This window comes from Lissotriton helveticus, chromosome 6, assembly GCF_964261635.1.
Source record: "Lissotriton helveticus chromosome 6, aLisHel1.1, whole genome shotgun sequence".
Classification (NCBI taxonomy): Eukaryota; Metazoa; Chordata; class Amphibia; order Caudata; family Salamandridae; genus Lissotriton; species Lissotriton helveticus.
In genome coordinates this window covers 51,161,260-51,187,172 of record NC_136067.1, presented here as the reverse complement: position 1 = coordinate 51,187,172, position 25,913 = coordinate 51,161,260, and the positions used below count along the sequence as shown (strand labels likewise).

The 25,913-nt window shown below is 51.8% G+C and overlaps 1 protein-coding gene across 7 annotated transcripts in view; it reads left to right on the top strand.

The window, feature by feature from the left end:
- The window catches only part of DNAH8 (dynein axonemal heavy chain 8), a 10,041,960-nt gene that overhangs the window by 2,925,048 nt on the left and 7,090,999 nt on the right, over positions 1-25,913 (top strand). For all 7 annotated transcript variants that reach the window (XM_078647354.1, XM_078647353.1, XM_078647356.1 and 4 more), the window contains exon 23: positions 6,887-6,999. In XM_078647354.1, coding sequence (XP_078503480.1) covers positions 6,887-6,999 — 113 coding nt within the window. The remainder of the gene's footprint in view (positions 1-6,886; positions 7,000-25,913) is intronic.

Genomic DNA, 25,913 nt, shown 5'->3' with positions numbered 1-25,913 from the left:
TTCACTTGGCCACTGGATTCAAGATAGCCTGGCTGATGAGGATTATGAATCCGAAACCGGTCCCAGGATGCTTGTTTCCGGTCCAGGGAAGACATGGCTTGGCAGTTCGGGCTGGACTGTTCCCACAAGGCACAGGGTCAGACTGATTTGCATATAGCCGTGTCTGAACTGGGGTGGCTGAGTGAACTAAAGAATGGTGATGGATTAAACCCAGATCAGTTGACTGGGGGTGAGTGTTTGATTTGTTCAAACGCTCCCTCCATCATCTCCTTTTGTATCGCGGTGGCTCGAACTCCGGCAGTCGGTCCCGCGCCGCGAGAGGTCCCGATCCCATGGGAGGTCGAGGGACAGGTCGCGGGCTCAGAGCCACCACAGTTCCGAGGGTAGGCCGCACTCCTCCGGGTCAAAGTCGTCGTCAGGTAAGCAGCACAAGAAGTCCAAGCGGCATCATCGCTCCTCGGACTCCCCCCGACGCTCGCGCGATGCGGCCGGGGGTTCGGGTAACACCACCCACGCGGCTCCGTCTGAGTCGCAGGCGCCGCGTCCAGCCCCATACCCTACGGTCCCTGGGCTCAACGCGACGCCGGAGGAGATCAAGCGCTTCCTCATGGCCATGAGGAAACTCTCTCCTCCGACGGGCTCCGCGGCACCTTCGGGCCCAGCGGACCCGTCTGGGACCCCTAGCGGGTCGGGGGGATCTGCCCCAACGCCGTCGGGTGCTTCGGCCCCGGCGCCGCCGACGCCTTCGGGCCCGGCGCCGCAGGTACCCGTTATCCCGACGCCGAGGGGTTCAGTTGTTCCAGCGCCGCCGGCGCCTTCGGGCCCGGCACCGCAGGACGCCGCTGGACCTCCTTCGGGATCTGGTTCATCGCCGGTGGACCTTACGACCTCCCCGGCGTCGGACCCTCAGGTGTCGCCTCCGGCACTGTCCTCGGGCGCCGTCCCCGGTTCCACCTTCGTTCCTGTTCCGGTGCCGGGATGGCCCCGATGGGTGCCGCTCCAGACGTCGTTTGGGGAGTTTCACTTCTATGAACAGGCCCCATTAGCTGAGAACCCTGAGTTTCAGGAGATGGGTGATGAAGAGGACTGGGAGGGGTCGGAAGACCCTCTGACCAGGGAGTGTCAGTCTCATGAGGACTGGACAGGAGACCTTGGGGAGGCCTGGACACCTCTCCAGACACTGGTTTTGTCTCCCCTCCTACCGTGGCTTCAGAGGAGGGGGCAATATATAGTGTGGTGCTGATGAGGGCTGCCAAGGCCTTGGGCCTTGAGCTCCCCGTCGCGGCCGTGAGGACTAACCTCCTCACTGAGGTCCTTAAACCGCAGTCAAGCTCGGCCGAGCCTCTGCTGCCCTTTAATGAGGCCTTGACCGACGTTCTTCTGGGCACTTGGTCCAAGCCCGCTACGGGTACGCCCGTAGATAGGAACGTGGCCAGACGCCACCGCCCAGCCCCGGGCGACCCATGTTTCCTGTCCTCCCACCCTACCCCCGAGAGCCTGGTCATCCAGGCCTCCAATTCCCGGGCCGCATTCCCGTCGGCCCCGCCGGACAGGGAATCCAAGAGGTATGACCAGTATGGGAAGAAGATCTTCTCATCCCTTAGTCTAGGCCTGCGGTCTTCCAACACCGCCTGCCTCTTGGGACGTTATACCCACTCTGTGTGGGATAAGGTCGCGGAAGTGCTGCCAGAGTGTCCGTTGGAGGTACGGGCCAAACTCGGCCAAGCCCTTGTGGAGGGCCGGGATGCAGCAAAGTATTCCATCAGGTGTGGGCTGGATACCATCGACTCGCTAGGTAGAGCGATGGCAATGACGGTGGCGGTCAGACGCCACGCCTGGCTGAGGTCCGCCAACTTCTTGGCAGATGTCCAGAGCACGCTCACGGACATGCCGTTCGATGGCCGTTGCCTCTTTGGCGACAAGGCAGAACATGCGCTTGAGCGCTTTAAGGACTCCAGGGCTACGGCCAAGTCCTTGGGCCTCTCGGGCCAGCGCCAGCAATCGGCTGCCTTTCACTCCTTTCGTGGCCACGGAAGGGGTGCGCCCACACGCGCCGCCAGCCACGCTCCGCAGGGCAATACCCAACGCGGTGGCGGCCGTGGGAACCGCCGTCCTGGCGGTCGGGGGCAGCGGCGAGGTCAGTCCACACCTTCCCCCACAGCATCCGCCTCAAAACCCTCCTAGTCCGTGCTTTCAGGCCCATGTGACGCCAGTGGGGGGCAGGGTTCGCCATCACCACCTCCACTGGTGCACTGTCACGTCGGACAGGTGGGTGCTGCAAATCGTCCGAAGGGGCTACTCCCTCCCCTTCGAGGCGACTCCTCCAGCCATGCCACCGCAGAACCACCGTGTAGCGGGGGATCATTTGCAACTTCTGCAGGAGGAAGTTACGGCCCTCTTGGCCAAGGGGGCCATCGAGCGCGTTCCTGGACCAGAAGTAGGGTGTGGTTGCTATTCCCACTACTTTCTGGTAACCCAAGAAGGGCAAAGGGGACCTACGCCCTATCTTGGACCTAAGGAACGTCAACGGCTTCCTCCGGAAGGAGAAGTTCAAGATGCTGACACTGGCTCAGGTCCTGGCTGCCCTGGACCCAGGAGACTGGATGGTAGCGTTGGACTTGCAGGATGCTTACTTTCATATCCCCGTCCTGCCTGCCCACCGGCGCTACCTGCGGTTCATGGTTGGCCACGAGCACTTTCAATTTACCGTGCTCCCCTTCGGCCTTACCAGCGCCCCGCGGGTGTTCACAAAGGTGATGGCGGTGGTCGCAGCTCATCTGCGCAGGTTAGGGGTTTCAGTCTTCCCCTGCCTCGACGACTGGTTGTTGAAGGCGGGCTCGCCCCAGACAGTCGTCAGCCACCTCCAGACGACGGCAGACCTCCTGCACCAGCTGGGGTTCTCCATCAATGTGCCGAAGTCACACCTGTGCCCCTCTCAGAAGCTCCTCTTCATCGGAGCGGTTCTGGACTTGGCGCGTTTCGGGTTTATCCGCCCGAACTGCGGGTCCGGGATATTCAGGCTCTGATTCCCATCTTTCAGCCGTTATCCCGGGTTTCGGTCAGGTTGACGCTGCGGCTTCTGGGGCTGATGGCCTCCTGCATCCTACTGGTGCATCACGTCAGGTGGCGGATGCGGGCTCTGCAGTGGGACCTGAAGTTTCAGTGGGCCCAGCATCAGGGCAACCTATCCAACCACGTCCTGATCTCGGAGGGCACTGCGAGACAGCTGCAGTGGTGGCTTACGGACCGCGATTGGGTCAGCGGCAGATCCCTCTCCCTTCCCCAACCGGAGCACGTAGTTGTGACGGACGCATCCCTCCAGGGCTGGTGAGGCCACATGGGAGAGGCGGAGATCAGAGGCCTTTGGTCTCCGGCGGAGACCCGGCTCCACATCAACCTGTTGGAGCTCAGGGCGATTCGTCTGGCACTGAAGGCATTCCTCCCCTCTGTCCGGGGGAGTGTAGTGCAGGTGTTCACGGACAACACCACCGCCATGTGGTACTGCAACAAACAAGGCGGGGTGGGGTCGTGGATCCTTGTCAAGAGGCTCTTCGCCTTTGGCAATGGCTGGAACGCCAGGGCGTGACCCTTGTGGCTCAACACCTGGCAGGTTCTCTGAACGCCAGGGCGGACAAGCTCAGCCGTCGGTGCATGATGGATCACGAATGGCGTCTGAACTCGGACGTGGCGCAAGGCCTCTTTCAGCGGTGGGGAGAGCCTTGGTTAGATCTATTCGCGACCGAAGAGAATGCGCAATGTCATCAGTTCTGCGCGTTGGAATTTCCAAGGCGGCACTCGCTCGGAGACGCTTTTCGTCGCGAGTGGCGTTGCGGTCTGTTGTACGCCTTTCCGCCTATACCACTTCTGCCCAGAGTGCTGAAGAAGATCAAGCGCGACCGGGCCCAAGTCATCCTTGTGGCTCCGGACTGGGCGAGAAGGTACTGGTATCCAGAGCTACTCAGTGTGTCAGTCGATCCCCCGGTTCGTCTGCCTCTTCAGGAGGACCTTCTGTCGCAGCAGCAGGGGACGTTCCTCCACCCGAACCTGTCCAGTCTCCACCTCCATGCTTGGAGATTGAGCGGCGACAGTTGAGGCCCTTTGACTTGCCTCCTGAAGTTTGTAACATCATTCTAGCAGCCAGGCGTCCCTCCACAAAGTCGGTATACGCCTGCAGGTGGAACAGATATGTGGCATGGTGCACAGCAAAGGCTGTGGATCCCCTCAATGCCCCTCTTTCTGAGGTCCTTCTCTTCCTTCTTTCTCTTGCCCAGCAGGGCTCTGCTCTGGGCACTATCAAGGGCTACCTTTCTGCCCTTTCAGCCTTTCTCAGGCTGCCTGATCAACCTTCTTTGTTCAAGTCCCCTATCGTTAATAGATTTCTTAAGGGCATCACTCACACGTTTCCTCCTGTTCTGTTTGTGATGCCTCAGTGGGACTTGAACCTGGTTCTTACATTTCTGATGTGCGCTCCCGTTGAGCCACTTCATAACTGTCCTCTCCGGCTTCTTACCTTGAAGCCTGTTTTCCTGGTTGCCATCACCTCTGCCAGGAGAGTGAGTGAGCTCCAGGCCCTTTCTTGTACTCCACCTTTCCTTTCTGTCCATCCGGACAAAGTGGTGCTGCGTACCAAACCTTCTTACCTGCCCAAGGTTGTCACGGCCTTCCACATCGGGCAGTCTATCACCTTGCCAACCTTCTTCCCGCCACCGCATCCCTCTAAAGAGGAAGAGCGGCTCCACCGTCTGGACCCAAAACGTGCGCTCTCATTCTACTTAGATCACACACGCCAGTTCCGGGTGGATGACCAACTCTTTGTTGGTTACGTGGGCACGAAGAAGGGGAAAGCGGTGCACAAGAGGACCATCTCCCGGTGGATCATCCTGTGTATCCAGGCATGCTACTACTTGGCTAGAAAGGAGCCTCCTGCTGGATTGCGGGCTCATTCTACCTGAGCCACGGCGACTACCACTGCCCTGGGCAGGGGAGTGCCCTTACAAGACATCTGTCAGGCAGCTACGTGGGCATCGCAGCACACGTTTGTTAGGCACTACTGCCTGGACAGCCAAGTCCGGAGGGATGGCTTCTTTGGCCGTTCCGTCCTCCAGGACTTTCTGGTGTGATTATTGGTTCGCAGACCCACCTCCGGGGTTGGTATTGCTGGGGTATCTATTCTAGGTAAGGAATCTAATACTAACGTGTCTCTTTCAGATGCACAAGTTACTACTTGTGTAACGATATATCTGTAAGAGACATTAGTTAGTATTAGATTCCTTACCGACCCACCCATCCTCCCCGTTCTGCGAACCAATATCTAGGGTTAGGGTTGTCCCCTTTCAGGGCCCTAGTTTCAATGGCACCAGTGTTGGTTTTTAACATGGCTCTGCGTTTCTGGCGCGGAAAAGCTGTGTCTAAGAACTGACGTCAGCACGCGGAGGCGGCGTCTAAATACTCCGACGACGTCATCACGGCGCCCACGACGCCGACAACGGACGCGGAGCCGCAGACGACGCCTACCGACACGCAAGGGTACTGCTACGCAAAAACGTCCGGATCCAGTCTGACGCCTGGGGATATTCTAAGGTAAGGAATCTAATACTAACTAATGTCTCTTACAGATATATCGTTACACAAGTAGTAACTTGTGCATCTAGTTTTGAGTTCCACTTTTCTCTTACTCTTTTCCAGTATCCTTTCACTGTATCCTCTTGACCTTAGTCTTTCCGTAGTTTCGATGATTTTGGTTTCTGCATCTTGTTCATTCGAGCAATTTCTTTTCATGCGAATGAATTCGCCGTATGGAATACTTGCAAGCAGGGGCTGGGGGTGGAAACTGGTTCCATGTAGGATGCTATTTGTGGACGTTTTTTTCCTGAAAAGCGTTGTTTGTAATTGGTTGTTCTCAACATATATTTTTATATCCAGGAAATCAATGTATTGTTTGCTAGTGGTGTGTGTAAACTGTAATCCAATATCATTGTCACATAATTTGGTAAAATATGTGTTGAAATCAGTTTCTGTACCACTCCAAATTAAAAACAGATCTATATATAAACAATTTTGGGGGGGTTACAAACCATGAGGCTTCAGAACAGCTAAAAATGACTTTATGCCACATCTAAAAGCAGGTGCTCAGCTCTGCACTGAACAGTTCCACCTGGTCAAGGCACAGTCCATGCATTCTCCTGAATTTTCCTGGCTTGTAATGCACAGTGCCATGAAGGAGACATTCTGGAAGGCAGCCAACTAATAGTGCAACCACAAGGCTTTCTGATGTGCAGGGGCCTATTTGGCCAGAAAGATTGGTGGGGGGTAACATTCAGATTGTCCTACAATCACACTGTCATATCTAGTTATAATACACTGTAGACAAGCAGGGCATAGGTTGGATTTAAGGGGCAGTGGAGAGTGAGATACATGCGGATTGTTAGGAGTACTAACTGGCATGAAATCCAATATTTGGTCAAATAACCAACATTCTCAAAGATTTTTAAAATAGATAGGGGTGCAAGAGAGAGAGAGTTTTCATCTGTGCACATGTAAAAATCCATGAAAAATCCAACAGAGACCTCACCGTACCCGACTGAGATCACCTGTATCCAATGATTAACTATAAAGTTCCTTTATAGGGAGGGTGTAAGAGCCAAAACATGCCATTGAAGCTTTTCCCCTGCTGATGTGATTTTTGCAGGTGTAGACACATTTTGCTGTTGCTCTAATCATAGTTTAGGATGATCTGATTATTGTCATGCCTGAACCACAATTTTGAATGACATTAGGCCGCTAAGTTACTGTAAAAGCTTATATTAAAATATGATTCATTCTAAAATGTCTTAAACATTATATTTAATTATATTTACTGAAATGTATATTGTTTTCTTATTTTTAGAAACTAAACACGTGGGATTTGCTACTGAGACTAGAGATTCAAGTATAAGTGGTCCCACTTCTGGTCTGAGTCAAATATCCAAACTGAGTGAGAAGGATGATGACTTTAAAAAGGTAATTGTTTAAGGACCAGTGAACAATAAACAATTTCGTAATTAATGCAGAAGAACCTATTTCCTTTGAAACTGGCAGATATAAATTGCACCATTCTGATAGTTACTTCTAACTGCTGTTTCCACACTCGTCAGACTGGAACGGGAAAACTCTCTCAGCCATGACTCCGGTATGCCACTATGTGTGCCATGTGGCTTTGCGGTGACCTCACGCCACAAGGGACAAAGGAGAGCTACATATTGGTGCCACCCCACCACCTCAGTTCCTTTCTTTTTGCTTCCTTGCATGCAGGTCTGGAACTCTGCTCTTAACTTTGTTAGCTTTCTTGTGTCTCCCTAAAGAATTTTAGACCGTTTTCTAGGGACGATGTCTCCCCCCAAAACACCAGTGCTGAAAGTAAATGTCAGTCACAAGCCTTCATGATGTGTGTTTCTGGTGCCTCAGCTATGCTCACAACCTAAGGCACCCAAAGGTGTGCCTTAGGTTGTGAACAGTTTATGATTGAAGCAGCAATCCTGTTCCTGCTACAAGCTGCGGGCTGCTCCTGTTCCAAGGTGAATCCTGTACAAAGTCACAGTCAAAGTTGTCAGGTAAGTCAAAGTCAATAATGCACCATAAGCATAAGAAAGCTAAATAGTTTCAACCCCTGTCCTCCACTCAAAATAAGATATGAAGTTGCAGGGATGACACTCCAATAGCTTCATGCTTTCAGTGTCATTAGTGTTGATGCGATTCCACAGCTAATTCTGGCATCCTCTGAGTTCCACCGCCACTTTTGGCCTTGCTGCAGGTTTAGACCTAGAGGGAGTCCATGCTGTTGATTTTCAAGATGACACTTTTTTCTCTGGAGTGCCATTGGTGACATGGAACCGCAGGAGCCTCTAGTCTGACTTCTGCCAGTGGGCCCTCATCTGATCCTGACTGACCCTTTAGGATGCATAGCTGGGCCCATACCAATGCCAGTCCAACCGTCAAGAGCAGTTTCAAAGTCCAAGCTGGTCGTGTCCATGCAGGCACTGCAATCAACCTCACCAGCATCTGTTCTGTAGGAGGTTTTAACACAGTCAGAGCTGCTGTTTGACCATGCCAGGCCTATCAGTTAATGAAATGACCAAAGTAGCTCGCAGTGATTGAACTATACCCTCAGCTTCTTCCACAATGCAAATATCACAAGAGCTTGAAGGCCCTTTTTGGCTTCACCTCTGATGTAGCCCAGGCCATGAAAAATAATGAGAAGAGTGAAGTTTCTTCAAGATCTTCCTCTAAACTGCCTCAAAAAAGACTTGATGTCTTTCATTTCAGCAACCACTAGAAAAGACTCTTAAAATGTCTTCAAAAGGTCACCAGAAACATGTACTATCTACTAATTAGAATTACCCCCAGGCGTCAGACTGGATCAGGAAAGTTTTCGTCAGCAGTACACCTGTGCTTCGTTAGGTGGCGTCTTGGGGCTCCACATCTGTCGTTGGCGTCATGGTCATTGAGATGACTTTGCGGGCGCTACTTAGACGCCACCCATGCGTGCTGATGTCAGTTCTTTCTTTTTCCACTCCAGCAAGCGCAGATCCGGGATGAACAGGTACCCCCAGTCATTTTTTGACTGACTTTTTGAGGCTTTTTGTCTCTATTTTTTCATTGAGTCTTCGACTCCTGGTGCAATTAGGATGCCCGGGTTTGAGTCCTCCATGTCGTGCCCCAACTCGTGCCCCAACTGCCGGGCCATGGCACCGAAGTCTTTGCGGGAGCGGTCCTAAAAGCTGCTGGAGGCCCGGCAGTTGGCTTCACGGCGTTCGAGGTCCCGGTCCCGCGGGAGGTTGTGAGACCGTGCGCGGAGTCATCATCATCGAGCCATGGGATCTAAGTCTTTGCACTTGGGGTTAGGTAAGACGAAGCACAAGAAGTCGAAGAAACATCATCGTTCTCCGACTTCCCCTCGAGGGTCGCGCAACACGGCTGAGGGTGCGGGTGGCGCATCCCCCGTGGCTCCAGTGGAGCCTGTGGTGTTGCCGCGAGCCTACCCGCCATTTCCAGGTCTGTCGGCGACTCTGCCCAGATACAGAAGTTCCTGGTGGCCATGGCTCGCCTCTTTATGCCGTTGCGTCCCGCTGTCACTGCCAGCTTTGGCCCCAGCGCCGCAGGACCCCCACGGGTCTAGGCCTGGATCCCGGTCAACGCTGGTTGACCCCATAACACCTCCACAGACGTTGATGCCCTGGTACCATTTCCAATGTGGCCCGCTTCTCGGGAGGACGTTGCCCCTGGTTTCAGCGTCGGAGGGGACGCGGCGTCGATCAATGCCGTTCTCCACGTTGCTCGGAGATTTCTATCCCCATATCCCTGCTCCTTATTTTAGGCCTGTGGAATGGCCTGAGGAGGAAGCCGAGGATTGGGAGGGGTCTGAGAACCCTTTCGCAGCTGATTGTGAGGATGACCAGGACTGGGCAGAGGAGTTGGGGGAAGTCAGTGGTCTGGATACCTCACCAAACCACTGGCATGCTGTCTCCTCCTGCCATGGCTATAGAGGAGGGCGCTAGTTATAAAATGATGTTGCGTAGGGCAGCCGAGGCAGTACACCTCGTGCTCCCTACTGTGCCGTCAGGACTAACGTCCTGACAGAAGTGATTCAGCCAGCAGCTACTACTGCGGAGCCGCGGCTCCACTTCAACAAAGCACTTTCCGACGTTATTTTGTGCACCTGGTCCAGGCCCACCACAGAGGCTCCTGTGGATAGGAACGTAGCCCAACGCCAACGCCCGGCTCCGGGTGACCACATTTTCCTCGCGCAACACCCCACCCAAGAGCTTGGTTGTCCAAGCTTCTGCTTCCCCGACCGCCTTCCCTTCCGCACCACCGGATAGGCAATTCAAGAAACTGGATCAGTTCGGAAAGAATATTTTCTATTCTGCCAGTTCTGCGCTACGGTCCGTGAACACCGTATGCCTCTTGGGCCATTATTCCCACTCTCTGTGGGATACGGTGGCTCAAGTGCTGCCTCAGTGTCCGGAGGATGCCCGGACAGCTCTCTCCCAGGCTGTTGCAAGGGGAGAGACGCAGCTAAGTTCATGATTCCTTGTGGCCTCACTGGGCAGATTGATTGCAACGACAGTGGCGGTTCGACGCCATGCCTGGTTGAGGACAACTGGATTTTTGGGGGATGTCCAAAACACACTTATGGACATGCCCTTTGATGGGCGTCGCCTCTTTGGCGACAAATCAGACAGCGCGTTGGAGCGGTTTAAGGACTCACGGGCTACAGCCATTTCCTTGGGGCTGTCTGCTGCCCGCCCTCCTCCGCCTTCTGCTTTTCGCTCCTTTCGTGGCACCGGAAGGAGTGCCCCGCAGCGTTCACAACAGATTCAGAAACCTGCACACCAACAATCTCAGCACAGCGGCGGGTTCCGCCGTGGCGGACCAATGGGCCCGCGGGCGGTCAGTCCACTTCCACCCCTGTCACTTCTGCTTCCAAACCTTCCTAGTCTAAATGTTCAGGCCCATCAAACGCCAGTGGGCGTTAGACATCACCATCATCTCCCCCACTGGTCCACCATCACATCGTACAGGTGGGTTTTAGAGATAGTCCGGAGGGGCTACTCCCTCCCCTTCGAGACTACCCCTCCAGCCATGCCACCTCGGTACCACCGCATGTCAGGGGATCTCTTGGTGCTTCTTCAGCAGGAAGTTGAGGCCCTCTTGGCCAAGGGGGCCGTCGAGCACGTTCCGACGCCAGAAGGAGGTCATGGTTGCTATTCCCACTATTTGCCGGTACCCAAGAAGGACTAGGGGCTGCGTACTATCTCAGATCTCCGGAACTTCAATCGCTTCTTCCGCAAGGAGAAGTTCAAGATGCTAACTGTGGCTCAGGTCTTGTCTGGATGGTAGCACTAGACTTGCAGGATGGTTATTTCCACATCCCAGTCCTGCGTTCCCACCGGCATTACCTGCGGGTCACGGTAGGCCACAATCATTTTCAGTTCACCGTGCTTCCTTTTGGCCTTACCAGCGCCCCTTCTGGTGTTCTAGAAAGTGATGGCGGTGGTCGCAGCTCATCTGCACAGATCAGGAGTTTCAGTCTTCCACTATCTTGACGACTGGTTGTTGAAGGCGGGCTCTCCCCAGACAGTCGTCTCCCACCTCCAGACTACGACCGAACTCCTGCATTTGCTGGGGTTTTCCATCAACATGCTGAAGTTTCACCTGGTTCCCTTTCAGAAGCTCCTCTTTATCGGAGCAGCTCTGGACACGGCGCAGTTTCTGGTTTATCCACCCAAACAGCGAGACCGGGATATTTGGTCTCTGATTTCGATCCTGCGGGCTCTGCAGTGGGACCTGAAGTTCCAGTGGGGGCAGCATCAGGGGAACCTGTCCGATCACGTCCAGATCTCGGAGGGCACTGCACGACAGTTGCAGTGCTGGCTCATGATCCGGCATTGGATCGACGGCAGATCCCTCTCTCTTCCCCAACCAGGGCTTACAGTGGTGACGGATGCGTCCCTCCTGGGATGGGACTACCAACGGGAGAGGCGGAGATCAGAGGCCTCTGGTGTCCGGCAGAGGCCAAGCTCCATATCAATCTTCTTGAGCTTCGGGCGATCCGGCTTGTATTGAAAACATTTCTTTCCTCTGTCAAGGGGGGACTAGTGCAGGGTTCACAGACAACACCACCGCCATGTGGTACTGCAACGAACAAGGTGGGGTGGGGTCATGGACCCTATGTCAGGAGGCTCTGCATCTCTGGACATGGCTGGAACATCAGGGCACTTTCCTGGTGGTACAACACCTGGCAGGTTGTCTAAACGCAAGGGCGGACTAACTCATTTGCAGGTGCATGATGGATCACAAATAGTTTTTTCTCTTGGAGGTGGTGCAAGGTCTCTTTCAGCAGTGGGGAGAGCCTTGGTTAGATCTATTCGCCAAAGAAGAGAATGTGAACGCAAGTTCAGCGCATTGAAAATTCCAAGGCGGCACTCGCTCGGCGACGCTTTTCGTCATGAGTGGAATTGCGGTCTGTTGTACGCCTTTCCGCCTATACCACTTTTGCCCAGAGTGCTGAACAAGATCAGGCGCGACCGGGCACAAGTCATCCTTGCCGCCCCGGACTGAGCTCGAAGACTATGGTATCCCAAGCTACTTAGTATGAGCATCGATCCCACAATCGGACTGCCTCTTCGGGAGGATCTTCTGTCACAGCAGCAGGGGATGGTCCTCCAACCGAACCTGTCCAGCCTCCACCTCTTTGCGTGGAGAATAAGCAGTGGCAGTTGATTTATTTTGACTTGCCTCCTGAAGTTTGTGATATCATTCTGGCAGCCAGGTGTTCATCCACAAAAGTAGTATACGCCTTCTACGTATTCTGCCCCGCTTTCTGAAGTCTTACTGTTCCTTCTTTCTTTGGCCCAGCAGAGCACTGCTCTGGGCACTATTAAGGGCTATATTTCTGCTATTTCGGCCTTTCTCAGGATTCCTGTTCATGATCAGTCCTCCTCCTATTCCTTTTGTGATGCCTCAGTGGGACTTGAACCTGGTTCTTACATACTTGATGTGCCCTCCCTTTGAGCCTCCTCACAACTGTCCTCTTCGTCTCTTGACCTTGAAAACTGCCTTCCTGGTGGCCATCACCTCCGCTAGGCGAATGAGTGAGCTCTAAGCTCTTTCTTGTAAGCCTCCTTTCCTATCAGTCCATCCTAACAAGGTTGTGCTCAGGCCCGTCCTTCCTTTTTGCAAAAAGTTATTACGGCCTTTCACATTGGGCAGGCTAATACCCTGCCCACCTTCCTAAGGGTGGGCGTAGTTCGCGAAGTAGCGCTACGTGAAGCGACGCGAAGTGCACTTCGTACTACGCGAACTTCACGTAGCACTACGCGAGCTGCGTAGTAGCATGTTCGCACTGTGCAAGATGCATTTTCAATAATTGCACAGTGCGAACAAGCATCCGGCACTGTGCAATCATTGAAAACGGCATCCTGCACAGTGCAAGCTGTAGTTTTCTGCCGCTCGAGTAGATTTTTACTCGAGCGGCAGCTTTCTCAACGCGAACTGGTAGTTTCTCATTGCGAGCGGTCGCGAGCATGCACGACCACTCGCAATGAGAAACCTGACCTTCCCGTGTTGAGAGTCTCGCCGGGATGTCATTTTGCTTGCTCACGGTCTGGAACATGATGTTGGCTAAAAAGGAACCTCCGGTGGGACTGCGTGCTCATTCCAGCAGAGCTACTGCAGCCACTACTGCATTGGGACGTGGTGTCTCCCTGCAAAACATCTGTCAGGCAGCCATGTGGGCCTCGCTGTACACGTTTACTAAGCATTATTGTCTGGACAGCCAAGTCCAGTGAGACGACTTCTTCGGTCGTTCTGTTCTCCGTGAGTTTCTGGTGTGATCTTGGTTCGCAGACCCACCACCGGGGTTGGTATTGCTGTGGTAGCTATTCTAAGGTAAGGAATCTATCACTATGTGTTTCTTTCCGATGAACAAGCTACTTACCTTCGGTAATGATATATCTGTAAGAAACATTAGTAGTGATAGATTCCTTACCGCCCTACCCACCCTCCCCGTTCTGAGAACTGATTTCTAGGGTTAAGGTCATCCCTTCCAGGGCCATAGTTTCAATGCACCAGTGGTCAGTTTCTTGCATGGCTCTGCGTTACTGGCACGGAAAGTCATGTACAGAACTGACGTCAGCGCGTGTGGGCAGCGTCTAAGTAGCACCTGCGATGTCATGTCGGTGACCACGACGCCAACGACGGACACAGAGCCGCACGACGCCAGCTACTGAGGCACAGGGGTACTGCTGACGAAACTTTCTGGATCCAGTCTGACGTCCGTGGGTATTCTAAGGTAAGGAATCTTTCACTACTAATGTTTCTTACAGATGTATTGTTACCGTAGGTAAGTAACTTGTTCATCAAGTACGAGTTCAGCCGATTGTCTTATCAAGACGGCCTCGGCCGCGACAGCTCTTAGCTCGGGAGGGCTCTTGCAACAGGGTTAAGAAATAACCTGCCTCCGAATTTTTGCGTTGGAACAGTAAGCTCACAACCAGCCATCTCATGGACATATACTACAAATGGCTTGTTGTAGTTAGGTGTTCCGAGCACTGGAGCAGAGCAAAGCGCACTCTTTAGTTGCTCAAAAGACTGCTGAAATTTAGGCGTCAAAGGCAGGGGCTCATGCACATCTTTAGTGATTAGTGCGAGGAAGGGTTTGGTTAGTAAGGAGTAGTTAGGTAACCACTGACGATAGTAAGAAGTTATACCTCTGAAAGCGTGCACTTCTTTCTGAGTTTGTGAAACGTACATTTTAACAATGTTACTGATGCGCTCAGGAGTCAATCTCCAGCTTCACGACCCCGTCCACGAGAACCTCATCCTCTGGGGACCACCACCTTCTGCAACAACACAGGACACTCGCTACGCTAGTGTCCCTCCTTCTTACAATATGCACATTGATTCAGCCCTGCTAGTGCTTGGAAGCTGTCGGGCCAAATCACCACTGTAGGAGAGTGGGGTCTGCAATCCCATGGCCACCCCAGATTTTTGCTTTTTGCTTCACTGATTTACGACTTTCCCTGGCTGTGGGCCTGCTAATCAGACCCACAGCCTAGCTGTTCTCTCTCTAAATTACAACCACGTACCTTAGGTGCATTTTACCAATTGGTACTGGGCCACCTTATCAGTCCCTGTACAGCATACCTTAGGTATCCAGGGCATAGGTGTACCCAGGGCCTACCAGGGGCTGAAGCATGTATTATGCCACCCCTGGCTGGCCACCCAAACAGACACAACTGGCTGCACGACAGCTGGGGCAAGGTGGTGTAAACACCCTTTGCTTTAGATATAGTATTCCTATATCTAACCCTAAAATTGACACATATATTCCTATCAGTCAATCCTATGGCAGGCCTGAAGGCAGAGTGCTTGGAATTATGTGAGATGGTGCTCTGGCATGAGCTGAGCCCGTTTACAGCTTGCGGAACCAAGTCCAAATAGCTGTTCCATGATAACGCTATACCATATACTCTTAAGTGCATTATAATCCTCGCGGTTAAATGCTAACTTTGGTATAGCATTATCAAAACATGTCGAGTAAGGTGTCATACGAATTGGAATACTAACCCCTCGCCAATTCTGGTGACGGGGTTAGCATTCCACCCTTCTAGAGGGGCACGACATGTATGTAACTGTGAACCCCGGTTAAAGTCAGACATAGCCTCAGCTCCACAAAATGGATGCTGCCACCGAGACACATGTCTGCCCTCCTGCTGCTGGGAGTCCTTCCAGCAACGGAGGCCTGGACAAAGGGTTTCCTGTCAGGGGCGGTGCTAGCACCATCCCAGACAGGATTTTGTGTATCCCAGGTAGGCAGGGCTGAAAGGAAGGTGACTGCAAGTGGCACCCCGGTGCTCACTGTGCATATGCCGGCTCAAACCAGTTCCTGGGGCACCCCAGCCCCTGAGCTGGGGAGAGACCGGACAAAGGAGAGGGGTGTAACTACCCCCATCCTAGTCCGACCCATAGGGCAGGACCTAGTCGCGTGCCAGCCCCTTTTTCTTAGGATAAAGGTAGGAGCAGGCCCCCTTCCCAAATTAGATAATCTTGAATCTTGAAACTACTTTCCACGAAAGGAACTCTTGACTCTTCTGAAGACTCTCCCTTGTGGCTAAGGAGTAGCCACCCTGCACCAGCAGGCACCATCAAAGCTCTTGCGGTTTGCTGCACGTCCATCCTCCGGATCAAGACTGCCCAGCTCGACGAGACCCGGTCTTCCCGCCATCTCTGACCTCTACCTACATCATCCAGCCCAGCTGAGATTCGTGGGTGTGACGAGACCCGTGGGACCGGCCATCTTCAAGACCTGCACGACGCTTCACCAGCACGACCCCCGAGAGACCCTCGAGTAAGTGCACTGGGGTTTGAGAAGCCCTAACCCTGAGCAGCTCCAGCACCGAAGTCCAGTCCCCCAGCATCCACAAGATCTGCGTGGGGCCCTTCTGCTCTTTGCTGCTCACCGCGTTGTCCGGCTACTTGCCTGCTGGCTAGTGGCCCTCCTGACGATGTACCACGACGATTTCACCGCTGGTCTGGTTGCCCCAGACTGGCCCTTGCTCCCTTCCAAGAGAGGAGCACCTCGGACCCTCCTGGTCCACTCCAGACGCCATCTTGAGTCCACCGCGTGGGCTTGACTTTGCCAAGGCTTGTTGCTCCAATCCTGGTTTCAGCAGCGCCAACAGCAGACACCTTCGTGGGACAGCTCGCCCCTCCATCCTGGTCGCCGCCAACGCCTCCTGGTCCAAGAGACTGCAGAGCCCAGCGTCGTCCACCCACCTGGTCGAGGTGATTTCATCCGGTGCCATCCTGGTGCCCATCTGATCACTGGCTAGTGATCAAGAACTGAGTCCCCTCTGCTTTCAGGTCATCTTCAACTCCGATCCAGGCTTGGGTCCCATCGAACTTCATCACTGGTCGCCTGCCAGCAACTTCTTCTTTCAGGCTCCATAGACTGTAACGAGGATTCCCGACGTCTTTTGAACCCTATGCAGCCGCAGCCCCTGGGCTAGGTAACTCGAGCATTTCGGTGCTCCAACGTAGGTTCACTATCTAAGTGTCCAGATCCTTTTTCGTTTTCAGCCTAACTAGTCGGATTCGTCCGATAACACTAACTTTACGAAATCTAGCATCCATAGACTTCTTCCCGCATCCCGCGTGAGAGTGCACACTCTGCACCCGATCTCCCTAGGCCTCCTGCTCATAATCTTAAGGTTCAGTAGTGTATTCCTAGCGATCCTGAAGCCTCTGGATCTTGTTACTTACCTGCTAGTATTTCGCATTCCACTTTTTGTGTATATGGTTTTTCGTGCCCCTCGGGCATTTGTGTAAATTGTGCAACTTGAAGTATTTTCGTAAGAGTTTTGTATTGTGCTTAGGTCCCTGACTCATAAAGAGTTCAGGGTAGAACTGTTATTAATAAATATCCTATATTTTTATAACAACTTGTGTGGTGTCCTTTCTTTGGTGTTCAAGGGGTATATGTGATGGTAAAACAGCTGGCTTAACACGCCCTCTAGAGTTTAGCCTAAAGACTGCTCGTGTCCATGCTACTAGGATAGCTGGTCTATCAGGTTGACTTACAACCAATCATCAATAAGGGTTGTTTGGTATGATACAAAGTGATCACTAGAATAGTGAGCACTATATATCAGGCCAACTTCTCACATTGGTGGCAGCGGTGGGATTTGAGCTTGCTGTTGTTTTACCTCGCACGTATCCTAAGAATATCACTTGAAAGATCACATAAGTACCCAGGTACATATAACTTAACTTAGAATACTCTGAGTTCTACTGAACCAGCTGTTGTAGTGTAACAGGGCTTAGCACACCCTGACTACAACTCTTAGCAAGGGATCAGTAGGTAAACCCATAGTGTAGGTAGGTGCATCACTTACACCACACTAGAAGCATGTCTACCCAGGGAGAGTCCTCAGAGACTCCCCTTGTGGCTGTTGACCCTCCACAGGTCACTTCCAGATATGCAGCCCTTAGCTTCCAGGAGATGAGACAATTGTGTACCTCCAGGAAACTAAAACAGGGTTCTAACCCTACCACTCCTTTTCTGTTAGGTCTCTTAGAGACATATGATGCTAGGAAAGCTTCTCAGACAGATGGGAGCATGCACCCATTAGAAGGTACTCGTGGTGACCCAGACTCCAACCTCCCTGAAACAGAAGATGTAGAAGAGGAGGAGGAGGAGGAAGAAGAGGAAGTCTCTGGGGATGAGGCAGACAATGGTCCTGAGTTAGTCAGACTTACTAGGGCAAACTTAGACCTACATAGGGAAGGATCTGGGGGACCCCCAGTACTGACCCTAAGCAGGCCTAACTTTGGAGTTAGAAGAGATAGGTCCCATTCTAGGGACTCCAATAGATCTGTGTACTCTTATGCCTCTGCTCAGAGGAGAATGATCTCTCCCCAGAGGAGACTGACTTCCCCTCAGAGAAGAGAACATGAAGCAAGGATGAAACAGGCTAATCTGAGGATTCAGAGGGAAGAACTTGCCCTTGCCAAGGAGAAGCTTGCCTTTGCTAGAGAGCAACAGTTAAGTGGGGTAGTCCCCACTGGTGGCAGCAATATCCCTAAGGATAAAGACAGGAGTTTTGATACTAGACACCTGAGTAAAATAGTGCCCCCCTTTAAACAAGGGGATGACATCCACAAATGGATGACTGCTTTGGAGAGGGCCTGCACTGTCCAGTGCATCCCCCAGAGTCAGTGGGCAGCTATTTTGTGGCTCTCCTTTGAAGGTAAAGGTAGAGATAAGCTCCTCACTACTAGAGCTGAGGATGCTAACAATTACCAAGTCTTGAAGAATGCACTGATTGATGGGTTTGGCTTAACCACTGAGCAGTACAGGTTGCTGTTCAGAGACACCCAGAAAATTCAGTCTCAAGATTGGGCTGACTTTGTAGATTGTGCCACTAAGGCTTTTGAAGGCTGGTTACTGGGAAGTAAAGTTACTGATTACACAGCATTGTATAATCTAATTATGAGAGAACAAATCTTAAGTAATTGTTAGAATCAGTTGTTGCATCAGCACCTTATTGACTCAGATCTGACCTCTCCCCAAGAATTGGGAAAGAAGGCAGACAGATGGGTCAGGACAAGGGTCAAGCAGCAGAACCAGAACCAGGGTGGTGGCCAGAAGAAAGCAGATCCCAAGGGTAATGAGAATAAGCAAAATGACCAGAAGTCTTCAACAGGGCCCCAACAATCTAAAGAGGGTGGGTCCCAGAATTCCCAGAATTCCCAAAAGAAGAAGAATGGTCAGAAGAAACCATGGTGCCAGTACTGCAAAAGTAATACTCACTGGTTTAGTGAGTGCACCAAGAAAGGCCCAACTCCTACCACTACCGCCCCTAAGGCACCTGCACCCCCTAGTACAGTTAGTAGTGGTAGTAATCCTCCTAAGGCTATAGTGGGGTTAACCCTGGGAACTGAGGCGGGCTCTGACTTAGTCAGAACACCTACTCAGGCTGTTCTTGTTTGTACTGGGGACATGAATATGACCCCTACAATAAGTCCCAGTACTCTGGGCAAGTACAGGCAGACGCCTTTGATTAATGGAAAAATGGCTCAGGCCTACGGGGACACTTGTGCCAGTGTCACCATGGTGACACCTAACTTTGTGGACCCTGACCAGGTAATACTGGGAGCAGACTACCTGGTGACCAATGCTAGCAATGCCACTACCTCCCATAGTATGGCACTTGTTAACTTCTCCTGGGGAGGGGTAAATGGCCTCAAAAGGGTTGTTGTTAGTTCAGACCTCCCTGTGGACTGTCTTTTGGGCAATGATTTGGAATCCTCCTTGCGGTCAGATGTGGAGTATAGGACTCATGTGGAAATGTTAGGTTTGTCAGCACATGTCCTTGCTGTGACTAGGTCACAGGCCAAGAAATGCCCAGCTGAACTAGTGCTGGATCCTGGAACAATGGACCAGACACTACCCAAGAGAAAGAGCAGTAGGGGTAAGATTGACTCTTCCCCCCTGCCTCAGGAACAGGATCAGCTCTCTCAGGAGACTGACCCCAAGACCCCAGAAGGAACTGTCCTAGAAGAACTTGAGCCTGAACAGGTTGAGTTTCTTGGGACAGGGGGCCCTTCCAGGGCAGACTTGAGGCAGGCACAGTTAGACTGTTCCTCTCTTGAACCCCTCAGACAGCAGGCTGCTGCTGAGGCTGCAGGGAATGCCACAGGTGCCCATAAAGTGTACTGGGACGATGGACTCCTTTACTCTGAGGCAAGAGACCCCAAGCCTGGTGCTACCAGGAGGCTGGTCATCCCCTTGACTCTGAGAGGTTTCCTTCTCACCTTGGCCCATGAAATTCCCCTTGCAGGTCACTTAGGCCAGAACAAGACTTGGGACAGGCTTGCCCCACACTTTCACTGGCCTCATATGTCTGAGGACACCAAGAACTTTTGTCGTTCATGTGTCACCTGCCAAGCCAGTGGCAAATCTGGTGGCACCACAAAGGCCCCCCTTATACCACTACCTGTGGTGGGGGTTCCCTTTGAAAGAGTGGGGATTGACATTGTTGGACCAATGGACCCCCCAACAGCATCTAGGCACAGATTTATACTGGTGGTAGTGGATCATGCCACCAGGTATCCAGAAGCTATTCCCCTTAGAACCACTACAGCTCCTGTTGTGGCAAGGGCCCTGGTTGGAGTTTTTTCCAGAGTGGGGTTCCCTAAGGAGGTGATCTCTGACAGAGGTGCAAACTTCATGTCAGGATACTTGACTGCTATGTGGAAGGAATGTGGTGTCAATTACAAATTCACCACACCCTATCACCCACAATGCAATGGGCTTGTTGAAAGATTCAACAAGACCCTCAAAGGGATGATAAAAGGGTTACCAGAAAAGCTTAGGCGAAGATGGGACATCCTTTTACCCTGCCTTCTGTTTGCTTACAGAGAGGTCCCACAGAAGGGGGTTGGTTACAGCCCTTTTGAGCTTTTGTTTGGACATCCTGTAAGAGGACCCCTATGTCTTGTGAAGGAAGGATGGGAGTTACCTCTCAAAAAGCCTAAACTTGACATAGTGGACTATGTACTTGGTCTCCGCTCCAGGATGGCAGAGTACATGGAGAAGGCATCTAAAAACCTTGAGGCCAGCCAGGAACTTCAAAAAGCTTGGCATGACCAAAAGGCTGTCCTAACTGTATACCATGCAGGACAGAAGGTGTGGGTGTTGGAGCCAGTGGCCCCAGCAGCTCTCCAAGACAAATGGTCTGGACCCCACATCATCATTGAACAAAAGGGAGAAGTCACCTACTTGGTTGACATGGGAACTCCCAGGAGCCCTCACAGAGTACTTCATGTGAATAGGCTCAAAGCATTTGTTGACAGGGAGGACATGGGCTTGCTCATGGCCACAGATGAGGGACAGGAGGAAGAGAGTGACCCTCTCCCAGACCTGCTCACTCAGAACCCTGATGATGGGTCAGTAGATGGTGTAGTCTTTTCTGACAGCCTCTCTGAGCCTCAGCAACAGGATTATAGGCAAGTCCTTCAATCCTTCAGACAAATGTTTTCTCTGACCCCCAGTCAGACAAACTGGTGCACACATGAGGTGGACACTGGAGACAGTCTGCCTATAAAGAGTAAAATCTACAGGCAACCTGACCACGTCAGGGACTGCATAAAAACTGAAGTACAAAAGATGTTGGAATTGGGAGTCATTGAACCCTCAGAGAGCCCTTGGGCTAGTCCTGTAGTTCTAGTGCCGAAACCTCACACCCAGGATGGTAAGAGAGAGATGAGGTTTTGCGTAGACTACAGGGGTCTCAATGCTGTCACTAAGACAGATGCCCATCCAATACCAAGAGCAGATGAACTCATTGACAGATTGGCTTCTGCCAAGTTCTTGAGTACATTTGACCTGACAGCTGGTTATTGGCAAATCAGGTTAGCTGAGGATGCCAAGGCCAAGACAGCATTTTCTACCCCAGGAGGTCATTACCAATTTGTGGTGATGCCCTTTGGTTTGAAAAATGCCCCTGCCACTTTTCAAAGGTTGGTGAACCAAGTTCTCACTGGGTTGGATGACTTTTGTGCAGCATATCAAGACGATATTGCTGTCTTTAGCTCCACCTGGGAGGATCACCTGATCCACCGGAGGAAAGTTTTAGAGGCCCTGCAAAAGGCAGGCCTCACTATCAAGGCTACTAAGTGCCAGATAGGGCAGAGTCAAGTTGTATACTTGGGCCACCTTGTAGGTGGAGGCCAAGTTCAACCTCTGGAGAGCAAGATACAGGCCATAAAGGACTGGGCTCCTCCAACCACCCAGACACAGGTCAGAGCTTTCTTGGGCCTGTCTGGTTATTACAGGAAATTTGTCAGAAATTATGGAACCATTGTGACTCCACTTAATGACCTGACAAGTAAGAAAATGCCAAAGAAAGTTCAGTGGACAGTTAGCTGTCAGAAGGCATTCGATGACCTAAAGCAGGCCATGTGCACTGCACCTATTCTCAAGGAGTCCAGACTACTCCAAACCTTTCATTGTCCAAACAGATGCTTCTGAATTGGGTGTGGGAGCTGTTCTATCTCAGCTGAATATTGATGGTCATGACCAGCCCATTGCTTTTATAAGTAGAAGGCTGACCCCTAGAGAGAAACGTTGGTCAGCTATTGAGAGGGAGGCCTTTGCTGTGGTTTGGGCCCTGAAGAAGTTGAGGCCATACTTGTTTGGTACTCACTTCAAAGTTCAGACCGACCATAAGCCCCTCTTATGGCTAAATCAAATGAAGGGTGAAAACCCCAAACTTCTTAGGTGGTCCATTTCCCTACAGGGGATGGACTTTACAGTGGAGCACCGCCCAGGGACTGACCATGGTAATGCAGATGGTCTCTCCAGGTACTTCCACTTAGAGCAAGAAGACTCACCTGGTCAAGGTTAGTTTAATGTCCCTAAGTTTGGGGGGGGGTTATGTAGGAGAGTGGGGTCTGCAATCCCATGGCCACCCCAGATTTTTGCTTTTTGCTTCACTGATTTACGACTTTCCCTGGCTGTGGGCCTGCCAATCAGACCCACAGCCTAGCTGTTTTCTCTCTAAATTACAACCACGTACCTTAGGTGCATTTTACCAATTGGTACTGGGCCACCTTATCAGTCCCTGTACAGCATACCTTAGGTATCCAGGGCATAGGTGTACCCAGGGCCTACCAGGGGCTGAAGCATGTATTATGCCACCCCTGGCTGGCCACCCAAACAGACACAACTGGCTGCACGACAGCTGGGGCAAGGTGGTGTAAACACCCTTTGCTTTAGATATAGTATTCCTATATCTAACCCTAAAATGGACACATATATTCCTATCAGTCACTCCTATGGCAGGCCTTATCAATCCTGAAGGCAGAGTGCTTGGAATTATGTGAGATGGTGCTCTGGCATGAGCTGAGCCCGTTTACAGCTTGCGGAACCAAGTCCAAATAGCTGTTCCATGATAACGCTATACCATATACTCTTAAGTGCATTATAATCCTCGCGGTTAAATGCTAACTTTGGTATAGCATTATCAAAACATGTCAAGTAAGGTGTCATACGAATTGGAATACTAACCCCTCGCCAATTCTGGTGACGGGGTTAGCATTCCACCCTTCTAGAGGGGCACGACATGTATGTAACTGTGAACCCCGGTTAAAGTCAGACATAGCCTCAGCTCCACAAAATGGATGCTGCCACCGAGACACAAGTCTGCCCTCCTGCTGCTGGGAGTCCTTCCAGCAACGGAGGCCTGGACAAAGGGTTTTCTGTCAGGGGCGGTGCTAGCACCATCCCAGACAGGATTTTGTGTATCCCAGGTAGGCAGGGCTGAAAGGAAGGTGACTGCAAGTGGCACCCCGGTGCTCACTGTGCATATGCCGGCTCAAACCAGTTCCTGGGGCACCCCAGCCCCTGAGCTGGGGAGAGACCGGACAAAGGAGAGGGGTGTAACCACCCCCCTCCTGGTCCCACCCATAGGGCAGGACCTAGTCGCGTGCCAGCCCCTTTTTCTTAGGATAAAGGTAGGAGCAGGCCCTCTTCCCAAATTAGATAATTTTGAATCTTGAAACTACTTTCCACGAAAGGAACTCTTGACTCTTCTGAAAACTCTCCCTTGTGGCTAAGGAGTAGCCACCCTGCACCAGCAGGCACCATCGAAGCTCTTGCGGTTTGCTGCACGTCCATCCTCCGGATCAAGACTGCCCAGCTCGACGAGACCCGGTCTTCCCGCCATCTCTGACCTCTACCTACATCATCCAGCCCAGCTGAGATTCATGGGTGTGTCGAGACCCGTGGGACCGGCCATCTTTAAGACCTGCACGATGCTTCACCAGCACGACCCCCGAGAGACCCTCGAGTAAGTGCACTGGGGTTTGAGAAGCCCTAACCCTGAGCAGCTCCAGCACCGAAGTCCAGTCCCCCAGCATCCACGAGATCTGCGTGGGGCCCTTCTGCTCTTTGCTGCTCACCGCGTTGTCCGGCTACTTGCCTGCTGGCTAGTGGCCCTCCTGACGACGTACCACGACGATTTCACCGCTGGTCTGGTTGCCCCAGACTGGCCCTTGCTCCCTTCCAAGAGAGGAGCACCCCGGACCCTCCTGGTCCACTCCAGACGCCATCTTGAGTCCACCGCGTGGGCTTGACTTTGCCAAGGCTTGTTGCTCCAATCCTGGTTTCAGCAGCGCCGACAGCAGACACCTTCGTGGGACAGCTCGCCCCTCCATCCTGGTCGCCGCCAACACCTCCTGGTCCGAGAGACTGCAGAGCCCAGCGTCGCCCACCCACCTGGTCGAGGTGATTTCATCCGGTGCCATCCTGGTGCCCATCTGATCACTGGCTAGTGATCAAGAACTGAGTCCCCTCTGCTTTCAGGTCATCTTCAACTCCGATCCAGGCTTGGGTCCCATCGAACTTCATCACTGGTCGCCTGCCAGCAACTTCTTCTTTCAGGCTCCATAGACTGTAACGAGGATTCCCGACGTCTTTTGAACCCTATGCAGCCGCAGCCCCTGGGCTAGGTAACTCGAGCATTTCGGTGCTCCAACGTAGGTTCACTATCTAAGTGTCCAGATCCTTTTTCGTTTTCAGCCTAACTAGTCGGATTCGTCCGATAACACTAACTTTACGAAATCTAGCATCCATAGACTTCTTCCCGCATCCCGCGTGAGAGTGCACACTCTGCACCCGATCTCCCTAGGCCTCCTGCTCGTAATCTTAAGGTTCAGTAGTGTAGTCTTAGCGATCCTGAAGCCTCTGGATCTTGTTACTTACCTGCTAGTATTTCGCATTCCACTTTTTGTGTATATGTTTTTTCGTGCCCCTCGGGCATTTGTGTAAATTGTGCAACTTGAAGTATTTTCGTAAGAGTTTTGTATTGTGCTTAGCTCCCTGACTCACAAAGAGTTCAGGGTAGAACTGTTATTAATAAATATCCTATATTTTTATAACAACTTGTGTGGTGTCTTTTCACTTAGTGTTCAAGGGGTATATGTGATGGTAAAACAGCTGGCTTAACACGCCCTCTAGAGTTTAGCCTAAAGACTGCTCGTGTCCATGCTACTAGGATAGCTGGTCTATCAGGTTGACTTACAACCAATCATCAATAAGGGTTGTTTGGTATGATACAAAGTGATCACTAAAATAGTGAGCACTATATATCAGGCCAACTTCTCACAACCACCTCCTCTACCATTCCCTCTAGAATCCTGCTGCAACAACACCATCTTGAAATCCTTGGGCTTCTTCTCTGTCCTCTCCTTATCCTCATTTTCCCTGTGTTCATAATACTGTGCCATATCCAAAATAACAGAATAGGAAGAGGTGGACCAAATGCTCTCAGAAGCCTGCAATTAAGTCGCTATTTCAGTAAGCATGTTAGAAACAAATCTAATGACAAACAACCGAACACCTCTTTCAATAGGCAAATCCTGCTCACTGTAATCCAGAAACACATCCTTGAACCGAGTGAAAAATTCAGACACACTCTCATCTTTCTTCTGGCAACACGCTTTTAACTTGTCCCAATCAGCCTTTCTCTGTGGAACGAGAGAATGCATATACGTGATAATGCGGCCTGGCAAAGCAAGTATCTCTGCTTTAGGCTTCTCACCGGGCTTCCTCTCCTGATCCCATACTTTAATTTGATCCCATGTACCACCTAATTTCGCTACATAATCTTGTGTGTGCACTTGCCTCCAAATATCAACCCAAAGTAATAAACCAAAGAACATTTCAATATCTGCAAGTGTCATTACTGTTGAAGAGGCAGGTTCAGTCAATTCTTTATAATATGCAGTAGGATTTTTCCTAGGATCTGGTAACTGAGTCTCAAGAGACAAAATAGCACTCCTTTTCCATGGAGTATAAAGCCATTGTT